At 35.4% G+C, this 26915-nt stretch overlaps 2 protein-coding genes across 5 annotated transcripts; both read right to left on the bottom strand.

Moving 5' to 3' along the window:
* Positions 1-6699: 6699 nt before the first annotated feature.
* si:ch211-12e13.12 lies at positions 6700-21060 on the bottom strand. 4 transcript variants are annotated; one of them, XR_012406695.1, is made up of 4 exons: positions 20862-21060; positions 13885-13946; positions 7832-8677; positions 6700-7411 (listed from the first exon to the last, which is right to left on the bottom strand). XR_012406695.1 is itself a non-coding variant. In XM_001923602.8 (3 exons), the coding sequence occupies exons 2-3, from the start codon at positions 13904-13906 to the stop codon at positions 8055-8057; spliced, it is 645 nt and encodes a 214-aa protein (XP_001923637.1). In that variant the 5' UTR covers positions 13907-13946; positions 20862-21060; the 3' UTR covers positions 6700-8054. The 4 variants fall into 4 exon arrangements, 2 of the variants coding, with proteins under 2 accessions (XP_001923637.1, XP_021327247.1); XR_012406696.1 differs by lacking the exon at positions 20862-21060 and adding an exon at positions 14443-14635; XM_001923602.8 differs by having other exon boundaries at positions 6700-8677.
* On the bottom strand, positions 20760-26664 carry si:ch211-12e13.1. The gene is made up of 5 exons (XM_009301207.5): positions 26293-26664; positions 25547-25710; positions 24121-24360; positions 23485-23649; positions 20760-21060 (listed from the first exon to the last, which is right to left on the bottom strand). Exons 1-5 carry the CDS (start codon positions 26538-26540, stop codon positions 20864-20866), a joined length of 1014 nt encoding a protein of 337 aa, XP_009299482.1. The 5' UTR covers positions 26541-26664; the 3' UTR covers positions 20760-20863.
* Positions 26665-26915: the final 251 nt, after the last annotated feature.

Here is a 26915-nt window from a genome sequence, read left to right as displayed (position 1 = left end):
CAGAATTCCGAGTTATAAAATCAGAATTCCGAGTTATACAGTCAGAATTTTGAGTTTTAAAGTCAGAATTCCGAGTCATAAAGTCAGAATTTCGAGTTTTAAAGTCAGAATTCCGAGTTATAAAATCAGAATTCCGAGTCATAAAGTCAGAATTCCGAGTTATAAAATCAGAATTCCGAGTTATAGTCAGAATTCCGAGTCATAAGGTCAGAATTTCGAGTTATAAAGTCAGAATTTCGAGTTTTAAGGTCAGAATTCCGAGTCATAAAATCTGAATTTCGAGTTTTAAAATCAGAATTATGAGTTTTATTCTGAGTTTCCCATTATGGCGACTGACAATAAGTGTTAAAGACGCAAGCCCATTAGCCCATAATCACAACATATAACTGACTTTATAACTCCGAATTGCAACTTTATAACTCATAATTCTGACTTTATACATTTTTATTTTATTATTTATTTTTAATTCAGTGGAGGGAACGGGTTTCCATACAAACACAACCCAAAACAGAAACAATCTGCATTTGATTTTTTTTATACTTCATGATTTATGAGCCGTTTTCTTCATAGGGACCAAAAAAGATCCCCATAAGGTCAATATGGTGAATTACTGGTATTGCTATACTTGAGGGAATACACTCCCTGGCAAAAGTCTTGTAACCTATCCTAGTTTAAGGAACAGCTAATAATAACTTGACTTCTAGTTGAGCATTTGATATCAGAAATGGCTTATGTGAAAGGCGAAGGCCTGTAGATTACGCTTATTTTACCAAAAATATGATCATGAGTTGATTTTTAATTATTTAATTAAGACAGTAAGCTCTGACTTTGCTGAGACAAAAGTCTAGTCACTTAACAGAAATAATGTCCAGTATAGAATATAAAGTCATGCTGCAGTGGAATCAGAATGAATATTGTGTCTGACTCCATCATGATCTTGGAGGACTGCATCCACACATCTCTGCAATGACTCAAATCACTGATTAATGAAGTCATCTGGAATGGCAAAGAAAGTGTTCTTGCAGGACTCCCAGAGTTTATCAAGATTCTTTGGATTCATCTTCAATGCCTCCTCCTTCATCTTACCCCAGACATGCTCAATAATGTTCATATCTGGTGACTGGGCTGGCCAATCCTGGAGTATTTGAAGAGTTCAGATGCAAAAACCTCTAAATGTCATCTGAAATTTTCATCCAAAATGAGCAATTTGTGCCAGAAGAGTCTCCGCATTGATCTCGTGGTCCAGCCTGATCACTCGCTGGTGACCTACTCACACCTGCAGCTTCTCCACGATGGATGTCCAGCATTCTCCAGCCTCCGGCACCTAGGCTGCAGCTCTGCACAAAAAGTTTGGCAAGAGGAGAAATGGTTGTGCCCAACTGAGGCTGGTTTCTCTTCAGTTTTTTTTTTTCCTTCTCTTATTCAATTGGTGAAGTTTTGTTTCTCGCTGCTGTCGCCACTGGCTTGCTTGGTTTGAGACTTGTGCAGCTGCGCATTGATGGATTTGCTCTTCAGAGTTTGGACTTTCAGCAGTGAATATTAAACCACACTGAACTGAACTAAACTGAACTACAAGTCTGAAAACTGAACTGACACGGTTTCAATCTACTATAATCTTCCATGTGAAGCCGCTTTGACCTACATTGTGAAAGCGCAATACAAATAAACATGAATTGAATTGAACTTAGAGGTTTTTGCATCTGAACTCTTCATTTTGGTTTCCACAACGTGAGGAGTACAAGGCGCACACACACAAACACACACCAACTCCTCCCAAAACACACACCCATCCAGAAACCGCTGACATGAGAAACCACTTCCTGTACCTGATTGTGCCAGACATGTGACTGCGATTATAAAAAACACGAGCAATGAACGCTGCCGTGAACATATGCACTGCTTTTATTCAAATGTACAAAAAAACACACCATCGTGGTCTTATGAAGAGATCATAGAGCTGTACAGAAAAACAATGCTGCATTTTATTACATTTCTGAATGAAAAACTCTTGCATGCCCCACTCGTGATGGTAAAACTACGCCGTACGCTTCAAAAACTGAACATTTGTTGAGACGTGACAACAATGCATGCAAGAATCTGGACACAATCTTAGAAATGTAAGTGGTTTTAAACTCAGTTATGGATACAAATCTGCTCCATGACAAATGTCTTGTCAGTCAGGATGAAATTATTTTTAAAAAGCTCTAAAAATTGCAGCTGCCATCATTGGCGATGCCACTGAATTAAAAAAATGCATTAGATTTGCTCAATTTTTTATTAAGGTAAGTGGTTACAAACAATTTACATGGGCTGACTTTTATTACAGAGGGAAGCGTTTTACATTTACACACTAAACACTTTATCCCCGAGAGGTTTGAATTTAGATTTTGATTTAAAACACTTTTTGTAAGTGTATTTGCATTCTATATTGTTGCATACTTTTCCCAGAGATGGGTTGCGGCTGGAAGGGCATCCGCTGCGTAGAGACTTGCTGGATTAGTTGGCGGTTCATTCTGTTGTGGCGACCCCGGATTGGTAAAGGGACTAAGCTGACAAGAAAATGAATGAATGAATTGTTGTGTACTAAATATGTACAAAATGTTTTTTGCCCCTAGGTCTACTGGCCTTGTGTTTGTTTGATGTGATTTTGTGCAAGTGTGATGCGCTATATCTATTTAGCCCATAGAATACTGTCTCCGAGGAATTCTATAGTGAGAATTTGTATTTGTATTTTAAATGTCTGTTTGTAATGGTATGCATGTTTTTCACATTGTTTAGATGTATATTATTGTATGCAAATGTTCCTGTTTACCGGCTTGTTAGCTGATTGTGATAATTGACTGCAGGTGCTGTGTAGAGCTGTTTGACTATTTCTGGAGGACTTCCATTTGCAACGCTTTACCTGATGAAGACCATGTCGGTCGAAACGTAGTGATTTTGTAATTTTGACAAATTAAATTTTTTTTTGAGAGCTAAAGTGGCAGTGTGCCGATTTACTTTGAATCTTTTGCTACTGAATTTAATCAAACAAATTAAGTTGAACATGACTAAATTGAATGTTTAAATTCAGCCCATATAAATAGTTTGCAACCGCTTACAGTATCTTAATATAATTTAGTAAATCCGATGATTAATTTTTTTTCAACATGAAAACTCAAATCAGCATTGTACTGATTTCAAAATTAGTGTGCTGAAATGCTCTGTTATGCATGCTAATCAAGCTTAAACCAGATTGTTTAGTTCACTAAAATGATCATTTCAAATTTCAGCTAGCTGCCAACACAGCTCTCATTTTCAGGTTTAAAAGTTCAAGAAACCCTCGAGTACTTTAGAGATTTTAACAGATTTGTGTGTGTAGAGCATCAGTTAAGACAATGTTAGCACCTGATAGCTTTAATTGTTGGAAAAATAATTGGTAATAATAATAATAATAATAATAATAATAATGGACAATTTTGAGCTTTTGTCAGCTAATTTCAGCTTCCGGGTTTAAAACGATTTTTGGGGCGGGATCAAAATCGGCGACGTAGCGCAAAACTGCAAGTGCAAAGACGAGGCGTCGGTTTCTCATTATTATTGATAGTTGAGTTTTCTTATCCTATGAGAAGAGCCGGCTTTTTAATTATTCATGACTGCACGTGCTTTCTGAAGGCAAGGCAGACCTGCCAGTGCCAAGCTGTGAGACACGGACCCACGGCACACAGTATTTAGCTGTTCATGAAGGCTCGTATGTGTTTGTTGCGTGTTTTTCCCTGTGATGCTGTCAGCAGGGCTGATACAGCAAAGCTGTTTGTGTGCAGCAAGCATTTTTGTCGGAAGAGCAGTACGAGAATGGCGGACGATGTCTTTTATCAGGAATTCGTTTACATTTAGACACATCGCCATGCTGCTGTTTGCCTAAATCCTCAAGATTACCAACAGGGCTAATGGTTAAAATAGACAGGTCAAGAGACCTGCTGCACTGAGTCTGCATTCAGACCTATGATTCAGACCCGGGGATAGAGATAGAAGTCCTCATTTATAGTGTTTATATGAACATGATTATCTTTATAATGATATTAATTGTGGTTATCTGTAAATGAAATTACGAATATCAAATGTAGCAGGGCATTTAATTACTATTTATTTCTTTGCATTTTAACCTTGTAAACTATAAAATCATGCGTCTCCTCACGGTTTGTTTCTCATTTTGTAAGCCGACTGACAACAGTTGTTCGCTCCCCTCCTGGCCACGCCCACTCCTGCCCTTTGCTCGTGGACAAAGAGCTTAGAATGACCAAGAGGCGACACTCTGTTGTAATTTGGGAAACAGCCACTAGAGAGCGCGGCCGCCATTTTGGAATGAAAACTCCAATAGAACAACATGCATATTAGAAGTCTGTAAAATAAACTATTAAAAGTGCTGATGTTCGTGATAATACGTGTTGTATTGTCGTCTTTAAGGTGTATCTAAACTTTAATGCGCTTTTTAAATAAATAAATAAAAACAAAGCAGCTGCTTGCAATCGCGACAGCAATAAGATCCAATGGACGGCCGATCACGTTATATTGAGTGTCGCCTCTTGGTCATTCTAAGCTCTTGGTCGCGGAGCTCCACACCCATTATGATGCATTTTTTGAAAAATTCTGAGGTAGACCTCAACTGAAAGTGGGGGCTGTCATGTCCCTTTAACTTTACTAATACTCAAATACAAGAAGGAGAGGGGACCGAGCGGCAGTGGTGTAATGTAACAAATTATAAATACTCAAATTACTGTAACTGAGTAGTTTTTCTCAGGTATGTAATTTACTAGGTAGTGTGTACTTTCCCTTGAGAACATTTTTAGTGCTGTATCAGTACTTTTACTCCACTGCATTCCTTCAATCAGTCATTATTTTTTCTTGTCTATGAACATTGGCTGAGTAGAAAAATCAGTCTTGTGATTCCTGTTTAATCAAATCACACATAGAAGGTAAATCGTATCATAATGAACTACCTCAAGACATGGGCGCTCCATAGATGCAGCAAACCGCTTGGAAGCATTAAAAGTGTCCAAGAAGATGTTCAAATCTTTACACGCAATGATCCAAAGAGTGATTGGATGCATGTGATGATGACGGGTGTTTACTGTATGATGACTGAAATCACCAAATAGTCTTAAACTATAACTAAATGCACTACAGCAGCGGTTCCCAAACTGGGGTGCGTGCACCTCTAGAGGTGCGCAGTCTGCGACCAGGGGTGCACAAAAGAATGTTTGTAATGGCGGAAAATTTGAACTTTTATTATTTGTATGCATTTATTTTGGGTAAACTTCACGTCATTTTTGAGAGAAAAGAAATTCACTGAGAGAAAAAATAATAATAATTACATTACAAGCTGTAATTTACAACCTGTGCATGCTCACTCATCTCGCTCCGGCCTTTTCTATTAGGCGCTCAGTGAAATGTATACTTTTATCCAGTGAATGCACATTATACTGATCCAAAGTGGGAGTAAAAATAGTACACAAAACAACCATTCAATCATTTTCTTTTCAGCTGATTGAACCGCCAACTAATCCAGCATATGTTTTACACAGTGGATGCCCTTCCAGCCACAACCAATCACTGGAAAACACCTAAACACTCTCATTCACACACATACACTACGGACAATTTAACTTACCCAATTCACCTGTACCACGTCTTTGGCCTTGTGGGGAAACCGAAGCACCCAGAGGAAACTGACGGCAACATGGGGAGAACATGCAAACTCCACACACACACGACAGCGCTATCCACTGCACCACTGCGCCACCCTACACAAAACATTTTTAATGTAAATAAAAAAAATTATTTGACCTTTTGTACTCAAAGAAATATCACAACATTTACAACATTAAACAGCAACAGTTTTCAAAATTTGAATTAGTAGTGAAATATTTTTGAGCTGACAATGCCAATATAAATCATATAACAGATTGATTTCAAGGGTCGCGCGTCAACATATAGTACCACTGTGCTTCAGGCGTACCGAGTTCAACTCCCGGCTCGCAGACCTTTCCCAGTCCTATCCCCCTTCTGTCTCTTTAAATTTGCTTTCTCTCCAGCCACTGTCCAATCATAAAAAATAAAACTTTTTTGTCAATAAAATCATAATAAATTGAGGAAAACAAATGTGTTGAATGAGAACCTGAAACCTTAAAAACTCGGCTATACAGTATGCATCGCGAGAATACATTTCATTTTAAAATATTTTCCAAACTGAAAAGTTATTTTACATGTTAATAACCTCACAAATGTATTGCTGTCTCTGTATTTTGAAACAAATAGTTTTGTCCTTATAATTAAAGCACCATAAAGGGTTATGACACCCTAAAACATATTTTTTGAGATAATTATAGACATAAAAACACTACTAGGACACCTCCATCTCACTATTGAGTGAAAATAGTTTTGTGTTGTTTAATTAATTTTCAAAGCAACGTCACGACCATTAGATAAATTAATAAATTCTGCTGGTACAGTGACATTATCAGGTTTGATATGATAAAATGTCATTAACTAACTTCCATCGTTAAAAAAACGTTTCAAATATATGGACATACATTTGGAAGTTAAACAAGTGACACGTGTAATTTTGCCCTTTTGCCTTCTGAACTGCCTTAATCCTTCGTGGCATAGACATAAAAACATATTTCAATAAGCCGCATTGGAAGTCGTTTACTTAAAAACATCTTATAGTGAATGTAAAAATATGGTATCTTTAACTTTTTAAAGGTACAGTGGGAACAGAAGTCCTAGTAATACTTAAAAAAATTAACATGAAAAACTAAAAGATTACTAATCTATTTGGTACAAAAACTTTAAATAAAAATATTATTAAATGAAATATTAAGCATTTAACTTCCACTCTATTAAAAAAACACACACATTTTTGACCAATTTCTCTGGTTAAAATTTGTTCCTGACAATACTCCAAGCAAAATTTTAGTTGTTTTTTGTTTAATTTTGTTTTATGATAACCTAAATACGGTCAACCATGCAGTTACAATGCCATTAATGGGTTAAACATGTAAAACAAAGTATTGAAATGTCCCAAAAACTGCCACTTTTGAGAGAAACCTCAAAGGATTAGACAGGGCGCAGTTGTCAGTGGCTCATGAGATGCATAAATAGGTGGGGCCGGCTCTTAAATCCACCCCTCACAAACTGAGTGGCAGGAGTCAAATGAGATTGACTGGAGCCACCCACATGTTTAGCACAAGAAACTACCATTGTGACCACCACTATAAAAGTTCCTTAACTAATGTATCTTACTGTATTTATATTATACAAATTACAAATATTTCGAAAAGCCCCATTAAGGAAGTCATGAACTTAAAAAATCAGATTAAGGATTTAAAAACATGTTATGTTTAACTTTTAAAGGTACAGTACCAACGCAAGCCTGAGTAATTCTTAGAAATGGACATGAAAAAAAAGATGACTTGACTAACATTATTGAATTAAATATTAACCGTTTACATTCCACTCTACAAAAACACACATTTTTGACCAATTTCTCTGCTTAAAATGTGTTCCTGACACAACTCCAAGCTAAATTTGAGGATTTTTTTTTAAATGATAACCTAAATAAGGTCAACCATGCAGTTACAATGCTAGTTAATGGATTAAATAAGTAAAACAAAAACTCAAATGTCCCAAAAACTGCCACTTTCCAGAGAAACCTCAAAGGATCTTACTGTATTTACTTTATACAAACATATTTCAGTTAGCCGCATTATGCAAGTCAAGTACTTAAAATATTGGATTATGGATGTAAAAACATGTTATGTTTGACTTTTAAAGGTACAGTACCAACGCAAGCCTGAGTAATTCTTAAAAATGGACATGAAAAACTAAATGATGACTTATCTATTTGGTACAAGAAACTAGTCTAACATTATTAAATTAAATATTAACCAATTAACTTCCACTTTATTAAAAAACACACACATTTGACAATTTTTTTTGGTTAAAATGTGTTCAATAAGTAAAAACTGTCCCAAAAACACTGTCCCAAAGAAAGTGTCCCAAAAAAAAGTGTCCCCTCAAATGATTACACAGAGGCAGCAGGAGCGTTTCTGTTTCTTGAGCGGCTCCTCATGAGATGGCTCAATGGGTGTGGCCTGCTCTTGACTCCGCCCTTCACACACTGAGTGGGAGGAGTCTGATGAGATGGACTGGAGCCCCCCGCACACGAGCTCAGCTGCGTTTCCATCAGTAGTGGACACGTCCGTCACTGTCCTCTCCCTTAAAGACATATCATCATCATCCTCGTCGATCAGCACCACATCCGTTTTAACGTCCACCTGAAAGCACGGCACCGTCCGAACGTCCTCCGAGCTCTCCAGGTTGCTGGAGTCAATGAAGCCCATAAGAGACGACTTGTCCATGTCCAGCGAGGCGTCGATTAGACTGTCCTCGGCTTCGTGCTGCAGATACTGCATCTCTTTCAGACTGTGGAGATTGGAAGTACTCCATTCGTTTGTGCTTTCAATCACACCGTTCTCCGTTGGGCTCGTCTTGCTTCCACCATCATCAGCGGTGACTTTTAAGGTCAGCTCAGGTTCAAAAATGGACTTCTGTGGGTCCCTGTGAACCTTCCCAGCCTTTTGAGAATTGTTCATGATACACTTTTGTTTCTTCACACAGGTCGTCTTGCTGCTAGAGCCTAAGATAGGAAAAAACAGGACACACGTTGATATAAATACGCTTTATTAAAGTACCCTTACTATGCTGTTTTAAATGTTGCTAACTTGTTTGCAAAAGTCTCCTACAATAGATCTTTATGCATCCAAAGTTAAACTTCATTTTGTCATAACATTAAACAATTAGTTTAATTTTGTTAAACTAGATTTGTTCTTTCTAAACCGGTCTTTTCCAAGAGTCTGCTTTGATTTTTCAGATGGCCTATTCTACAACTACAACAGCAGGTGTTGGTGACTAAACACCTGATGGCCTGTTTCCACTGAGTGGTACGGTAGTGGTCGGTACCGGTCACCTTTATCAGGCCAAAAGGGTACCAATGGTGGGCGTGGTGTACATCACAAAGTTTCAGTCAACGTCATTCTCACTTGAGACCATGCTAAAGTAAAGCTTTACAGGTCGTTCACATATCATACGAGACGCACTTCTCACAAAACAGATGCTTTATAGTACATAAATACTTCTGCATAAATGTTTATTACTAACATTTCTATGAACAGGATTTGATTATAACTGCAGATCAATGCGAAATAGCCTTCTGTGATGTCTGGGATTATATAAAATAAATATATAAATAAATGCAACACATATGAACACATACAGACCCTGTGTTATCAATTAAAGATAATCTACACACAGCATACATTTACTCCTTATTTGGGTTTAAAAACAACATATAATTTCAGGGTAAACCTCTCATGCGTATCTTTAATCTTCACCAGCACATGTAAGCTCTGTTAGAAAGTAATTCCGTCATTCAGAGTTCATAATAGTCCAAAAGGTGATGATAATAGTTAAACAGGGCAGTTTGCTCATGCTTTAGGTTGCTGAAAGAATCATTTGCTCCTTTTGTTTTTTCTGGCTTCTTCTTTGTTTTTTCGCGCGTCACTCTTGCGTTTGTCAGTTTCTGAAAGGATCGGATGTCAGAAGCACTTCAATAATCACGCGCACGTTATGACCATCAGCTAAAGAAATTTATTACTTCAAATATAGACACGCATACGAGCTCTCTGCAGAAAGTGAACGCGCTCGCACTTTAGATGGCCTTGTAAACAACTACTGGGCACAGGATAGATTCTGCTCTTCTGCTCGGCTTTGTGGCTGTTCATTAAGATGACCACATGGTTTGTTTAAGCTCAGTTAGACCATTGCTCGTTATTATATGTATATATTATTGTGGTGTAATGTCTCGGCTGTGTATTTAAAAATGGCGCTGTGCATCTTGCTTCGCCTTTTGGTACCCTTTTGTTGTGCTAGGCACTCTTTCAAAAGGGCACCCAAAAACTGGTACGGTACAGTTCACTTTTAGGTACCTTTTGACAATGGAAACGGCCATAAAAGCGTACCAAACCGAACCAAACCACTCAGTGGAAATGGGCCATGAGAGTAGCTATGTTTCCACCCACCTATTTTTTTTTGCACATTTTGCAATATCCCTTTAAAATTTAAAATTGGAAATGCCAAGATGTGCATAAATTTAGAAAATGCGATTGAAAAACATACATGCAAAACTCAGTAGAACCAACTTCTCATGTTATAGTGAAAAATGTGTATAAACCACATTTACCAAATAAATTCCAGAATGTGGTAAACAAGTCATCTGATTTTGTTTTAGATCATGTGATAAATGGGACCAAGGGGACTGCATGAATAGACAAACCAGCGAATCGAGCATATTGTAAAACACCTGAACGGTTGTTTTGGCCAAAGTCCAAAGAACCGTCTTGAGCGTCTTCAGCGTCCAAAAGCAGCAGCCATGCGTTCATTGTGTTTGTTTTCATCTTCTGATGTGGAAGTATTTTGTTATATAAGAAAAAATACTTTCTTCTTTTCTAAAACTCTATTTTTTCTTTTTGATATTTGGCACCAGCTTATCAGGAAGTGACGATTATTTTGTTCTCTTTAACTCATTGGATGGAAACGCTGCTTTATTTGCAAATGTTTTATGTGATATTCCAGTTTATACAATGGTTTTGTCTGGTTATTGAATCTGATTGGCTGATAGCCGTGCAATATTCTACAATATCAGAACTCGACTGCCACTTCACTCTGTATTACCCCACCCACATGGAGTGATCCCAGAAGATCAATAGACTCACTACAGTTTGACAAATATTGCAGCTGCTGGACAACAAAATGTACTTTTGAGGCTTTTTTAGTCAAGCATGTAGTTGTTTAGATTGCAACTATGCAGTTTATTTATAAGGATAGTGCTTGTTTTAAAAAAAAATTATAATTTTAGAATTTTAGCACGTTCGCAGCAATCAGCCTGTCATATTGAGCAAAGCAAAGACGGTTGACGTTGCGCCACAAGATGGCAACAGAGACCGCATAATAAGTCCTTAGGGGAGAACTCGTGACGTGGAGGCTGAATCCTGAGAAAGAGCGCTATCCTGCTGAAGATTTGCCCTCTCCTGAGGTTTTTTATGTGATGATTTTTCCTTCAACAAACAGATTTCTGAGAGAATCTTGGGTCCATCTAGGTTCAATAGGTCTTCTGTAGTATTTGTGATGATTAAGTTGCAGTTCAACAGATGATTCATCTAAAAATCAACTTCTCAAAATCAACTACAAGTTATTATTTGTTGCTTTTACAACTGGGATTCATCGAAAAACTTGTCAGGTAGTGTACATATTTCTACTTAACGAGTATGAAAGTGTTTCATTAATGTATGCGTGAGTAATGTTTGATTTAAGCCCTACATGCTACCTCATACTAATGAATTCTCTAATCACCAACAATACAATGCATATGCAATATCAGCAAAACATTCATTTTGCAGCTTCAGTGAATCTAACAGGATTTTCTGTACAGTAAAAGTGCATTAGTCAAGCTAAAATAAATGTTTTGACTCAACAATTAACACTTCCCAACAGAGTGCTGACAACACAATAATTGAGCTGAAGTGTTTTGAGGGTCAATGTAGGCATTATTTAGAGGCAGCAAATGAAGCCTGGTGACAATAGACAGCCATAGGTAAGTTTTGATTAGGCCCGCCAAATCAGGAGAGGGAGAATGATGGGAATGGTTTATAATTGTCAATTCAAATTTAATGTAATCCTTTGTTTTGTTTGTTTTAGTGTTAAAGGCTATTAAATGTTTCAATTAAAAGGTGTATATTAATCAGATTAAGTTTAAATGTACCTAATGTCACCCGACAATGCAGACACTTTGGTGAGCAAATCAAAGCAAAGGCTTGATTAGCGTATTCAGCATTGAACTCCACCGTGTTATAAATGTGATTGTTTACGTTCCTGTTGCAATAAGTTATCATTTAAAAAGTTTTCCAGCATTAGTTCATACATTTAAAATAATGTTTTTTATTTAACAACAGAAATCAGTCCAAGGCACTTGAAAAATCAGGGTAATGAGGCAGTTCCTTGCCGAAACGCCTAGGTTTTTTTAAGATTTAGCCATGTGAATAAAGGCTTTTTAAATTTTCCACATTTTTCGAGCGGCAGTCGTGTCACATGAGCCTTCAGAAAGACTTCTCAAGTGGTTACAACCTTTAATGATTTTTATTTCACATGCACGCACGCAGGCACGCAGACTCACAGAAAAAAAAAATATTTTGAAAAAGGCTGTGATCTGGCCGAGTTTATTTTGCTATCTTGCATTATGCAAATGATCCAAACAGATCAGTTACAGAAGTGAAACTAGAAATACTAACATATAAATATGTTTTTATATAAGTACTTCTCTTTAACAAACCACACAGTCTGAGCTAACATTAAACTTTCAAATAAGTTATGTTTTCTTGTTTGCAAACAACAACAACAAAAACATTGAATTTATCATCAAGTTAATGGATTTATCCCCATCTACACTATCATTCAAAGGTTAGGGGTTTGAATGTTTATTAAAGCTGCATTTATTTAATCATAAATACAGTACACGGTAAAAAAAGGTACACGGCAGTACAAATAAGGTTCCTTGAGTTTTGTACCCTTGTAAAAATTGTACCTTATACAGTACAGAAAAGATCTCTTATGATACTGTTCTGGACCTATTTTGGTACAACTGAAATGAAGGTACACAATTGTTCTCATAAAAAAGGTGCATAAGTGTTGGACAAATCCTTCTTTATTACAATATCTATAAAAATAAATATTACTGGAAAAAACAAAGTGATTTTATAAATAATTTCCATATTAAAATATAAATGATCATTTAAAAGACTCATGAACATTAATTATTAAGTTCTAAAAATACAAAACAACTGGTAAAACAAAACTATACGCATTAAACTAAACATTTAAGGCATTTAAAATGTTTGGTAAGCATTTTTTACACTGTTAAGGTAAACAGTGTCTTGTCACTCTAGTGGTTCCTTCATGGATCAGACTTGTACCTTTGATGAAGGCACAATATTGTATCTGCAGGTTTTAAAAACGAAAGGTTCATTTTAGTTTCCCACAGTACAAATCATATCCTTAAAAGTACAAACTGCAATGGTACAAATCAGTTTCTTTGTCTTAAGGTATATTGCTGCCCCATTAAAAGGTACTGCACCAGTGACAAGGGTTTGTACCTACTTTGGTCCAACATTGTACCATTTTTTTCTGAGAGTGTATAAAAAATAATATTGTAAAATATTGATACAATTAAAAAGACATTTCTACTGTAAAATATGCAAGTTATTCTAATGATTCAAAGCTCAAAGACATGCTTTATACTGTTTGAATGATCACAACAGCATTGTTGGTTTACAAAAAAATAAATAAATCAAACATCCTGTTGCACTACTACACTTGATTTTAGTTTCATTGCAAAAAAAAAAAAAAAACATGTAAATTACTGTGTTAAATGAGAATATGGAATATTTTATGGCATACTTGAATAAACAAAGAAGATTTAGTAATCAAAAATGTTTTATTTTTATTATGTTTTTAAATAAATTAGTCTTACTCTTGATATTTTTCTGATTTTCCAAGTATTAATTCCAGTACTTTTACCATAAAACAACCATTTGGTAGAGGCTGATATTTTGTAAATTATGGGATGTGTTGAACAACAAAATGCATTGAGTGTGGTAACTAGCGACATTAGGAGTTAAGAAATACCATCTAAAACATTTCAATTTCTTTTTTCTTGGTGGGGCAGTTAAATAGTTAGTAAAAACACATAAAACGTTACATTTTGGTTAATTTAAAGAGACGATTTCTACTCACCAGAGTTGTCTTTGGTGACCATGGCTTTCTAACACACCTCTGGTCCAGAATACAGCTCACATCTGTACCATGAGGAAAAATACAAAACCGAAATAAGATCTCCACTAAATCCTCAGGATTACCACAGAGGAATTAACCTTTTGCCCTTCGACTACCACACTAATACCTTTTAGTATTTTAGACACAACAGTAAATCTCCAGATGCTGCATGAACATCCAATCACAAAATTACTCAACCTGAGACATTTACGACAGCGAGCGAACAAAAAGAAATAGAAGTGGATGAGAGAATGAAACTAGGAGGTGGCCGATTTTTTTTCTCTTCACAAGACATCAAGCCTTTAAAAGCTGCAAAAAATAACTCAACATTCCCAAGAGACTTCAAGGCATTTTCAGAAGACGAAACACATTTTATCTGGCGTGGGCCGTCACTCGCAAGAACACAAAAACAGACACATCAAGAGTTCAGTCGCAAAACAACCCCAGCAGCAGCAGCTTCAGAAAATATCCTCACTTCTGCTGGAAATAGAAAAGCTTAAGAGATAATTCTGAACTTACACTTTCATTATTTTGTTCTTTGATCGTCGCTGCCGTTCCACTCGCCGCTCTAAACAGACTGATTACACATGACTGCACTTCACACACGACAGAATCAGGCCTTTATAAATTAATCATGTCTATTAGGTTATGGTGTATGTGTACAGGGAAATATTCACTACATTACAGTTTTGAACAAGATATTTGTCTATCTAGTCTAAGAACGGACATATCGGATGTAATGTTTTTTTTTAATGCATACTAAATTGAGTCTTCTGCTTTATCTTTAAAGGCACACAATGTCATAAAACGTACATTTCAGGTTAGATTTAGGTTGTGATGTCGGGTGACCAAAATTATTTGACTAGATTTTTTTCAAGACACTTCTATACAGCTTAAAGTGACATTTAAATGCTTAACTAGGTTAATTAGGTTAACTAAGCAGGTTAGGGTAATTAGGCAAGTTATTGTATAATAGTGGTTTGTTTTGTAGACTTACGGAAAAACTATATAGCTCAAAGGAGCTAATAATATTGACCGTTAAAAAAAAAAAATTATATATATATATATATATATATATATATATATATATATATATAATTTTTTTTATTAAAAACTGCTTTTATTCTAGCATAAATAAAACAAATAAAACTTTCTTCAGAAGACAAAAATATTATCAGACATACTGTGAAAATGTCATTGCTCTGTTAAACATCATTTGGGAAATATTTTAAAAAGAAATTCAAAGGGGGACGGATAATTCTGACCTTAACTGTGTGTTTCTGTGTGTCTGTGTGTCTGTGTGTCTGTCTGTCTATCTATCTATCTATCTATCTATCTATCTATCTATCTATCTATCTATCTATCTATCTATCTATCTATCTATATATATATATATATATATATATATATATATATATATATATATATATATATATATATATATATATATATATATATATATATAGTTGAAGTCAGAATTATTAGCCCCCCTTTGAATTTTTTTTTTTTTTAATATTTCCCAAATGATGTTTAACAGAGCAAGGAAATTTTCACAGTATGTCTGATAATATTTTTTTCTTCTAGGAAAAGTCTTATTTGTTTTATTTTGGATACAAAAAAAGCAGTTTTAATTTTTAAACACCAATTTAGCGCCAAAATTATTAGCCCCTTTAAGCTATATATTTTTTCAATAGTCTACAGAACCAACCATCGTTATACAATAACTTGCCTAATTACCCTAACCTGCCCAGTTTAACTGATTAGCCTAGTTAAGCCTTTAAATGTCACTTTAAGCTGTATAGAAGTGTCTTAAAAATGTCTAGTCAAATATTATTTATTGTCATTATGGCAAAGATAATATAAATCAGTTATTAAAAAGGAGTTATTATAACCATCATGTTTAGTAATGTGTTGAAAACTTCTCTCTGTTAATCAGAAATTGAAGAAAAAAATTAACAGGGGGGCTACTGATTCAGGGGGGCTAATATTTCTGACTTCAACTGTATGTATATATATTTCATTTAATATTTACCCTAATATATGAATTTGCGTGTACTAATTTTGGACAGTTATCATGTAATTTTGTTAGATAAGCTCCAGATTTGGCTTCAGTACTGACTAATCTAATGCACAAATACAATATGGTAAAGCTTCCTAAAATATTAATTTAATTGAGAGATTTGTGAGGGGGGGTACTCATATTATATTACAGTGGTCAACATATATAATATAATATAATATAATATAATATAATATAATATAATATAATATAATATAATATAACAAAACAATATAATATAATATAAAATAACATAACATAATATAAAATAAAATAACATAAATATAATATATAAAATAACATAACATAACATAATATAATATAATATAATATAACAATATAACATAACATAACATAATATAATATAATGTAATATAATATAATGTAATATAATATAATATATTAGAATAGAATAGAATATAAAATAACATAATATACTATAATATAGTATAATATCATATAATATATAATATAGTATAATATAATATGATATAATATAAAATAACATAAAAATATAATATAATATAAAATAATATAACATAAAATAATGTAATATAATATAATATAATACAACATAATATAATATAACAATATAATAAAACATAACATAATATACTATAATATAATAAAATAGAATATATTAGAATAGAATAGAATAGAATATAAAATAACATAATATACTATAAAATAATATAATATAATATAATATAATATGATATAATATAATATAACAATATAATATAATATAAAATAACATAACATAATATAAAATAACATAATATAATATAATATAAAATAACATAAAAATATAATATAATATAACATAACATAATATAACATAACATAATATAATATAACAATATAATAAAACATAACATAATATACTATAATATAATAAAATAGAATATATTAGAATAGAATAGAATAGAATATAAAATAACATAATATACTATAATATAAAATAACATAATATACTATACTATAATATACTATAATATACTATAATATAATATAATATAATATAATATAATATAATATAATATAATATAATATAATATAATATAATATAATATATAGGTTAGGTTGTTCTGAACAGAGCTTGAGAAACCCCCTTCTCATACACTCAACACACACTAATGAATAAAACACACGGAGCACTTACACACGTGTGCATGAACAGGGAAAGACTGAGGAAAGTGGAGAGAGAGTAAAATATTAATGAGAAACAGCCTCCTCCTCCTACAACTCCCCACTTATTGATACAGACGCGGATTTAAAATGATTTCAATGAACATGAACAATGCTGGATGTATAAAACAATACCGTCCGAAGCCATTGAGGATGAAATACAAATAAAAATAAAGAATAAAACAGCATTTAAGATGAGCAACAGCATGTTGTTTTATTCCCATTAGGTCCACTTGTATTTCTTACAACATCATTCGCACAAACCTAATTTAGCTCTACATCGATCTTCAAGCATTAGAAATAATCCTAGAAATTTTCTTCTGCTTTATTTTTAAGGGCACACAATGTCATAAGATGCTAATTCTAGGTTAAATTTAGGTTGTGACGTCAGGTGACCAAAATTCAATGTCTAGACAGCGTCTGAGGACAACGTTATTTTGACGTTGATTATTTGCATTGATTATTTGTGCTCCATGATGGCTTCACACAACTTTTTATTAAAGGAACACTTCAGTTGGAAATATTCTTATTTTACAACTCTTTTAGAGTTAAACAGTTGAGTTTAACCATTTTTTAAATCCATTTAGTCAATCTCCAGTGGCCTCATGTATCAACGCTGCGTACGCACAAAAACTTTGCGTACGCCAGGTTTCACGCTCAGAATCGCTCACGTTTGGATTTACTAACAATGAACTGAACGTGGGAATTTGCGCAGCTTCACGGCAGCTTTATGGCTGGCGTACGCACATTTTTTGTCCGTGTCCGTTTTATTTCCATTGGCGACTCCTAGAGGCAGTTGTGTTAAATTCCTCTCCACAAAGTGTCTGAGCCTTGCAATGGCAGCTGTATGAGACGGGTTCATCTAGCAGGTATATAAGGTTTCCATACCATACAGTTAACCAGCCAAACATTAAAGCACAATTTGCAGCGTCGCCTGTTTTCCCAATGTAATCTGAGCTATCTACTGCACACACATTGCTATAAAGACACTATCTGAAGATGAATCTGCATGCGTGAATCAGAAACATTTCCATTTAATAAATGTGCAAATAAAATATGATGCACAAACTTATTGATGATTCCTACTTGTCTTTCTCGTGATAAATAGTGGGCAAAATCTGATTTGTAGCGGGGGAAAAAAGAAGAAAGAGTTCATCAGACGCTGGATTCGAGCCGAGTTCATGCTCGAACGTGTCAATACATGATCACATGCGTCTTCCGAGTTGCGCCACTGAGACTGTTAAGCGTCCTGCAACATTTTACAGATATAAACCACACTATTTCTTTTTTTTAATGCACTCAGTGTGATGTTCAGACCCAACTGTGTTAACTGCATCAGCTAAACTCCCCCACTCTATTTTTTTCTTTTGTTGTTAATTCCGGAGATCAAACTTGCAAATAACACCGCTTTTCTCCGGTCTACCTCCGAAAGCAGCACCTCCAATTCACATTCTGTTCAAAGTTTCTCTTTTTGCTTGCTTTTGCCTTTGCTTTTTCGTTGGGTTTTTCCATTAGCATAGTCATTAGCATATTCATACGGGGGAGGAGGCAGGGAGGGGTTTTGTGCTCGTGCATGTTGCGCTCAGTTTCACGTTCATTCGGATGTACAAAAGAATATGCGTGAGATTCGGCGTACCCAGTGTCTCATACATCTGAATTTTTTTCTGCGTACGCACATTTACAGCTTTGTGTGTACGCAATGTTTTAGTAAGATTTCCACGCAAGTCTTCGTACATGAGGCCCCAGGTCTGGTGGGAGCAAATTTAGCTTAGCTTAGCATAGATCAGGGGTCATCAAACTTGTTCCTGAAGGGCCGGTGTTCTGCAAATTTTAGCTCCAACCCTAATCAAACACACCTGAACAAGCTAATCAAGCTCTTACTAGGTATACTTGAAACACCCAGGCAGGTGTGTTGAGGCCAGTTGGAGCTAAACAATGCAGGGTCACCGGCCCTCCAGGACCAGGATTGGTGACCCCTGGCATAGATCATTAAATCAAATTAGACTATTAGCATCTCACTCAAAAAAAAAATGATTATTATGCTGGAATTAGAGCATGGCTCCTAGCCATATTTAGAAAGTAGCAACTTTTCATTTTCTGTCAGTCTTAGCACCTACTGTAACTACAGAAGAGTCGAGATTTAAATAGGAAAATTATTGAAACTCTTTTTTTACATGTTTGAGTACAATGCTAATGGTCTAAACTGATTTAATGATTTATGCTAGGCTAAGCTAAAAGTGCTCCTACCAGACCTGGGGCCTGTTTTAGTAAGGAGGTTCAAACAACTCATTTGTTTACTGAGAGATTAAAAACTCAGAGTTTTCGGTTTCAGAACAGATGATCTGAGTTAGGTCAATCAACTTTGAGTAGACCAACTCAGAGTTAAGCGCGCACACCGTGACTATAAAAAGGCATTATCAATGGAGCGCAGCTATTACGAGTGACCATGTCAACATCTTAAAAAAAGAGATCACCATTTCTTTCTCCAGCTGAACTTGATGTGATCATGCAACATTAAAGCAAATATGAGTGTATATATTTTTAAAAAGAAGCAACCATCAGTGAAACAGAGACAGTTAGTGTGAGAAAACAGCTGCTCAACTTAATACGTAATTTGATTAATAATTAATTATTTAAGCTAATTACTTATTGTTCTGTGTGTGACTAAAAGGTAGGCAATATCTATGTTTCCATCCAAGTATATAAATTTATGTGCAAAACTGGAATATTGTATAAAAGATGCGAATAAAGCAGCGTTGCCATCCAACGAGTTAAAGAGAACAAAATGGAGCATCACTTCCTGATTAACTGGCGCCAAATATATACAGTAAAAACAGAATTTACTGTGGTAGAAGAAGCTGCGTCAATTATTTATTTAATAAATGTACTTGCGCCTCAGAAAACAATGAACATGTGGGGGCATTTGAAGCCATAAGACGCGGAGACTCTTGACAAGCTCCAGATGCTCGGAGGTAGTCTAATTATATACACTAATACTGAAACAGTTAAAGCATTTAAAATGACTAAAACAACATTTAAGACGTGTTACCGTGTGCTCAGCCTGCTGGTTTGTCCATTCACACACATTTTCATCATCATATGAACACCTTTTTTATTGTACATACTGTAATTTGTTCAGTAAAAGTGTTTCCATCGTAGTTTATGCGCATATTTTCTATTGAATAAAAGTTTATCCTGCTCAGTTATGCGTGTTTTTTATGCATATTTTCAAAAGTTATGTGCATCATAACGTTTCCAGCAACAGTTTTTATGCACATATCCAAAATGAGCATTAAAATAGGGGAGGAGACCGACAGAAACTCAGAGTTTAGAGAATAAAACCTGCTCCTGACCAGGTTAAGTTCACAGAGTAAGTGGCCACAGTAACTGACTCTGAGTTAAAGTTACCTCTCTTTTAGAAACAGGCTTGACTTACCCTGCCTTCTCGAGTTTAACAAACCTGCCATTTTGAAACGGAAAACCCAGTTTCACTCATTTCAGGGTTAAAATACTCTGAGTTTTCACTTAACCTCCTTTCTGAAACAGGCCCCTGGAGATCAGCTGAATGGATTCAAAAATAGTAAAACTCAAATGTTTAACTCTAGGTGACTTATAAAATGAGCTGATTTCCAAAAAAAAGTGGGAGTGCTCCTTTAATTAAGCATTTTTTCTGTAAAGTCTGTAAAATCACCCTCATTCTGCCTTTTCAGTGGTCAGTCGTTTTATCTGTCCTGAGACAAACAGGGTCCCGGTTCTCTGCTCCTCCATTGAAAACAATGCTGTGGTTTCAGAAGTGTTTTCACTGACTCTGATGTTGACTTTCCTTGGTAAACACACAGGCTGTTTGTACCAGACGGACACAGTTAGAGGAGCTCTCACCACTTCAACTCCTGCAGTTAAAGACAGAAAAATCAAATTGGAAATTCTATTAATATGCATAACTTTCTTAAATAATTTTTACAAAATTTAATGAATGATATATATAAACAATATATACATAATCGAATATACAAAACACTCAATATTATTAATAATAATTAGTGTGTCTGAGTTTGTTTATTTATTAGAAATTATATCATTAATTATTAAATATACATTTAAATTACGTAATATTATTAAATATACATTATCCATATAATATAACTATATATTTTTAATAAATATAATAACAATAGACGAGGCAGTGGCGCAATAGGTAGTGCTGTCGCCTCACAGCAAGAAGGTCGCTGGTTCGAACCTCGGCTCAGTTGCCGTTTCTATGTGGAGTTTGCATGTTCTCCCTGCCTTCGCATGGGTTTCCTCCGGGTGCTCCGGTTTCCCTCACAGTCCAAAGACAAGCGATACAGGTAAATTGGGTAGGCTAAATTGTCCCCAGTGTGTGTGTGAATGTGTGTGTGGATGTTTCCCACACATGGGTTGCGGCAGGAAGGGCATCCGCTGCGTAAAAACTTGCTGGAGAAGTTGGCGGTTCATTCTGCTGTGGCGACCCCGGATTAATAAAGGGACTAAGCCGACAAGAAAATGAATGAATGAATGAATAATTACAATATTTATAAACACATGTAACAATCCAATTTTAATAACACCGTAGATTATTATTACATTAATATATCTGTATAATATACAATTTAATTATTTACAATTTAAATCTAAGTTATATTTGGTAACATAAAAATAAAAATGTATTTTTATGAATAAATTTATTATGATAAACCGATACCCTAAACCATATTTGTACATTATACAGATCTAATAATTTATAATAGTGTAAGTCTATGCTATAATAAAAATAATAATAATCCGCCACAGCTGAATGAACCGCCATCTACCCAGCATATGTTTTTTTGACCTTCCAGCCGCAATCCATCACTGGGAAACACCCATACTCAACTCAACTCACGTTATTTCTATTGCACTTTCAACAAACCACAATGGGTACCAAAGTCCTGTACAAAAAACACATAAAACACATGCAGATATACACAAAACCAAAATACATAAACTCACATCACATGATTAAAAGCTAAAGAAAACAAGTGTATTGTCAGTGACCTCTGAAAAGACCCAAAAGTTTGAGCTGTTCTTAAGGAGAGTGGAAGATCGTTCCAAAGTCTTGGAGCTGCTACTGAGAAAGCTCTATCATCTCGACATTTTAAGCGTGATCTAGGAACTTGTAAATAGAGCGAATAGAGCGTAAATAGATCCATAGAGCGAAGACATCTCACAGGTTGGTGCGTAATAATTAGCTCAGAAATATACGCAGGGGCCAGGCAATGGAGGGATTTAAAAACATACAACAGAACTTTGTACTGAATTCTAAACTGGATTGGCAGCCAGTGTAGAGAAACTAGTACAGGTGTAATGTGTTCTCGTTTTTTTGTGCCTGTTAAGAGCCTGGCAGCTGCGTTCTGGACTAGCTGCAGTCGCGAGAGAGAGGCCTGACTCACACCCAGATACAATGTGTTGCAATAGTCCAGACGAGAAGAGATGAAAGCATGAACGACCTTCTCCAAATCACTGAAAGAGAGGACAGACTTCAGCTTGGCAATTTATCTAAAATAGAAACAAACATTTTTGACAACCGCATTAATTTGCCGATCAAATTTTAGCTCAGAGTCAAAGATGACACCAAGACTCTTTACAGATAAATGTATTTTCCCAGGAAGCAATGACAAATTGCCATTAGAATTCGAACCTTTTTGGCCAAAAAAAAAAATGAATTCACACTTGTCTTCATTCAGTTGGAGAAAGTTATTTGCTTACCAACTCTGGGAACCCATACACTCTTGCATTCACACTCATGCATTCATACACACTTGCTTTCACACACATACACTACGGACAATTTAGCTTACCCAATTCACCTGTACCACATGTCTTTAGACTGTGGGGGAAACCAGAGCACCCGGAGGAAACCCACACCAACATGGGGAGATCATGAAAAGTCCACACAGAAATGATAAAAGGCCCAGCTGAAGCTCGAACCAGAGGCTTTTTTGCTGTGAGACAGCACTACCCACTGCACCAATAATAATAATAATAATAATAATAATAATAAATGAGGGAAAAGGATCAGAAATGTACAAAACTGTGCTGAGCACATGGAAGACAAACAGAAAACCTGCACAAAATAAATTTAAGCACTTTCAAGGGTCTGTGTTCATGTACTGTATGTTTACTTTCTAAAACTTTCATGGGCCTTGGAAATTGTCCTCCTTCAGATTGACACATTTTCAAGGATTTTAAGGAAACCCAGCACTTCTGACTTGTGCCATTCTGCTGTTGGTGTAAATCACTCATGAAACATTTCAGACCTTTGTGCTTCTCCATCTCTGCTATGCACTTGGCGAGCATCCACAGCGGGTGAGCAGCGGGACGGGTAAGCCTCCACCAACCAAACACATCACCAAACACCCAAGCACATCTCACAGCGCTGGACCACGGAACAGCCAGACTGATACACCTCTCTGAAGCAGGATCTGGGGGGGGTGGGAGATTGTAAATTTCAAGGCTATATTCATCGCATATATCACTAGATTGTGAAATTTGAACTAATGCTATTGCTGGAGAGATTTTAAGTTTGATCATATAGAGTCAGTTATCAGATATGATGCAGAAGGCTTTAGAATAGTTAGGAGATAAACACTTTCTCTCAGTGGTGCCTTTATATGAATTATAGAGAACAAAGATTAAAAGAATAATGAATAAAAATAAATAATGAAGAGGTTTGTGTGTCTATTTTCACAGAAAAAAAGTTGAAACAAAACCAGCCATTTTATGCTGCAATTTACAACTTAAGCAAAATACAGGTGGGAGGAATCGAGCACCAAGCAGACAAAAAACTAGCCACAAAGTATTTTAACAGCTTCAGCCTAGTGAATGCTTTTGATTGCTGATCGATAAGTGAGAAGGAAAAACTCCAGTGTAAAAAACTGCAGTGTATCCCTTACCATGTGTGATGTTTAAGTCAGGCTGAGCTTCAGGTGTGTGTGTGCTTCTAGGAGACAGCAGAGTCACTGTGCTGCTCCATACGGGCCGCTGATGCCTGGATGCTCTTAAAGTCAGATCGACCTCCACTCCTGAACTCACAGTCCTGTACTCATACACTGAGGCCTGGAGGGAAAAAGGCCCTTTCTTCAGCTCATCCACAGCCTCAGACAGACTCACGGTCTCACAGACAACCAGCAGACCTGCACACAGACATTTAAAATAACATTTAAGTTAGAGGTTTTACTAAAGAAATACTAAATAAAGAATTAATAAATATATAAAATCATTGAAGAAATATTACAGGGATAGTTCATCATAAAAATAATTTACTTACCCTTCAATTGATTCTGTTTGAATTTTTAAATATATTTTGTGAAATGTTGAGAACTTACTTCCAAAGTATGTTTTTCTTTGTATGTATGTCAATAGTTACCCGTTTCCAGCATTCTTCAAACTTTCTTCTTTTGTGATCAACAGAAATAAAAAAGGTTTGGAACCACTTAAGAGTGAGCACGTGCGGAGCAAATTTTATTTTTGGATAAACTATCCTTTAATAGAAATGAAGTAAAATAAAAAGGTTTAAATTAAAAGTTAGTTTCTTGTTTTCGAATAGTTTCTAATTAATTACAACAAAAAACAACATATAAAATTAAACTAAGCAAAGTTACAAAAAAATGGGGATTAAGTCAAAAAGCCCATGTAAGAAATGAATTTTAAAAAATGAAAATTATTAATTAAGAGAGTGAATTAAATTTTGTTTACAATGGGAAACATAAACGCAAGTATAAACCATTAAATAAATGTTAAAGGAATAGTTCGTTAAAAAAAAAATGTAATGCTGTCATCAGTTACTTATCCTTCACTTGTTCCAAAACTATTTTAATCTTTACAGATATTTCGTAAAATGTTGGAAAGTGGTCATTTTCTAAAAATGTTTTTCTTGTTTTGGATGTCAATATTTGATGATTGCTGTGTGTGAAACATTCCTTCATTAATTCAATCATTCCTTTGGCTTAGTCCCTTATTTATCAGGGGTTGCCACAGCGGAATGAACTGCCAACTTATCCAGCATATCTTTTAGGTAGCGGATGCCCTTCAAGCCGCAACCCAGTACTGGAAAACACGCATACAGTCTCTCATTCACACACTCATACACTACGGCCGATTTAGCTTATTATTCAATTCACCTATAGCAGTAGGGAAACCAGAGCACCCGGAGGAAAACCACACCAACACAGGGAGAACATGCAAACTCCACACAGAAAAGACAACTGACCCAGCCGGAACTCCAACATGCGACCTTCTTGCTGTGAGGTGACAGTGCTAACCACTGAGCCAAAGCGCCCTGTGAGTGACTCTTGTGCTGAAAAAGGCAATAGATCTTACCAGAAGGGCACAGCTTGAATCTGTCCGAGCACACAATCATGGTGATCAGCCTTTTGAAGAGAAACTCAGGGAAGCACAAGGGAAGATCTCTGAAGACACTGTCAGGATAATCCCAACCATAACCAGAAACACTGCAGAATCTCCTTAAAGACGTTCCATCATACCTGTAGATGATCACAAAACAATTACAGGTCTGTTCATACGACTAATATATTAATAAAATAAAAAGATAAAAAGATTTTTAAAAAAGTTAGAGTTTTTTTTACATAATGCAGAGCTGTGCAGTGGGGAAACACTATAAATTCAAGATATGATGTGTAATACTTCATAGATTTTAAATTAATACCTTTAAAATAACATGCATACAATAATACATAAATGTATATGGATATTGAATGCACATAAACTGAACTGGCATAGCACAGACTTCAATCAGTAATAAACATTAAGTTAATCTATTGATATTAAGCTGGTTTTAATTTCACACATTCGTTCAGTGAAAACTTGTGACACGCTCCCAATATTGTTTACCATGGTAATTTGAGTATTTCGGTCTGAAATCACATGCAGGTATGACTAGAAAACACTGTTTATTTGACTTGTGAACAATGTTACACTTTTGATAGTCATTGGCTGCTAATATGATTTCACTATTTGGTATTTGCAAATGACACTTTACCGAAATTATACAAAATAAAAGTGAAAATCCGAATGTGTGATTATAAAAGCAACTTTACCTCAGTCACCTGCAGTTAATCAAAGTTAAAACAAGTTCGTCGTTTGTTTCTTTGTCTTCTCTCATTTGTCCACGTTTTTTTCGGAGAGACTGATAAAAGTATCTGGTCATGAGGTAAAGAGAGGCTGGCAGGTGTGTTTGGGATTCAAATACAGTTTGGGTTTTAAATATAACGTGAGACGAGTAAAACACTGAGTGAAAGAGGTAAACCACAGATACACCTGACGCTACAGCGACTAGCGTGCTAACACGATCCATATTCCAGCTCGACGTTATTAATCGTCATAAAAGCATAAAAGTTACAAGATTATGCTGTGCTCAAAGTTCAAAGTCATTCAAGTGGTCATTTTCTGCTACTTTTTTTGCGCGCTTCTTCTCTGTTGGTGTTTTTACTCTGTATTTAAAAGAGCGCAGCGCTTTATCGCTCTCTAGTGTCTGAGAATGACAACTGCGCAAAGACCATATCGGCGACTCCAGTACACTAACCGGCCACTTTATTAGGTACACCTTACTAGGGTTGGACCCTCTTTTGCCCTGAGAACGGCCTTAATCCTTCGTGACATCATTTCAGCAAAGGTCTGGAAAAATTCCTCAGCGATTTTGCTCCATATTGACATGATAGCATCACGCAGC

Source organism: Danio rerio, chromosome 5, assembly GCF_049306965.1.
Source record: "Danio rerio strain Tuebingen ecotype United States chromosome 5, GRCz12tu, whole genome shotgun sequence".
NCBI classification, from domain to species: Eukaryota; Metazoa; Chordata; class Actinopteri; order Cypriniformes; family Danionidae; genus Danio; species Danio rerio.
This window is presented reverse-complemented; position numbering and strand designations above follow the sequence as displayed.

What these genes read in the sequence shown, in the direction of transcription:
- si:ch211-12e13.1 (XM_009301207.5), bottom strand. Translation starts at nt 26,540, where the DNA reads ATGGATCGTGTTAGCACGCTAGTCGCTGTAGCGTCAGGTGTATCTGTG. An exon ending in TTAACTTTGATTAACTGCAG is followed by an intron (nt 25,711 to 26,292) that starts GTGACTGAGGTA and finishes GATCATCTACAG; the next exon opens with GTATGATGGAACGTCTTTAA. An exon ending in AGAGATGGAGAAGCACAAAG is followed by an intron (nt 21,061 to 23,484) that starts GTCTGAAATGTT and finishes CTTTAACTGCAG; the next exon opens with GAGTTGAAGTGGTGAGAGCT.
- si:ch211-12e13.12 (XM_001923602.8), bottom strand. Translation starts at nt 13,906, where the DNA reads ATGGTCACCAAAGACAACTCTG. An exon ending in GGTCACCAAAGACAACTCTG is followed by an intron (nt 8,678 to 13,884) that starts GTGAGTAGAAAT and finishes TTCCTATCTTAG; the next exon opens with GCTCTAGCAGCAAGACGACC.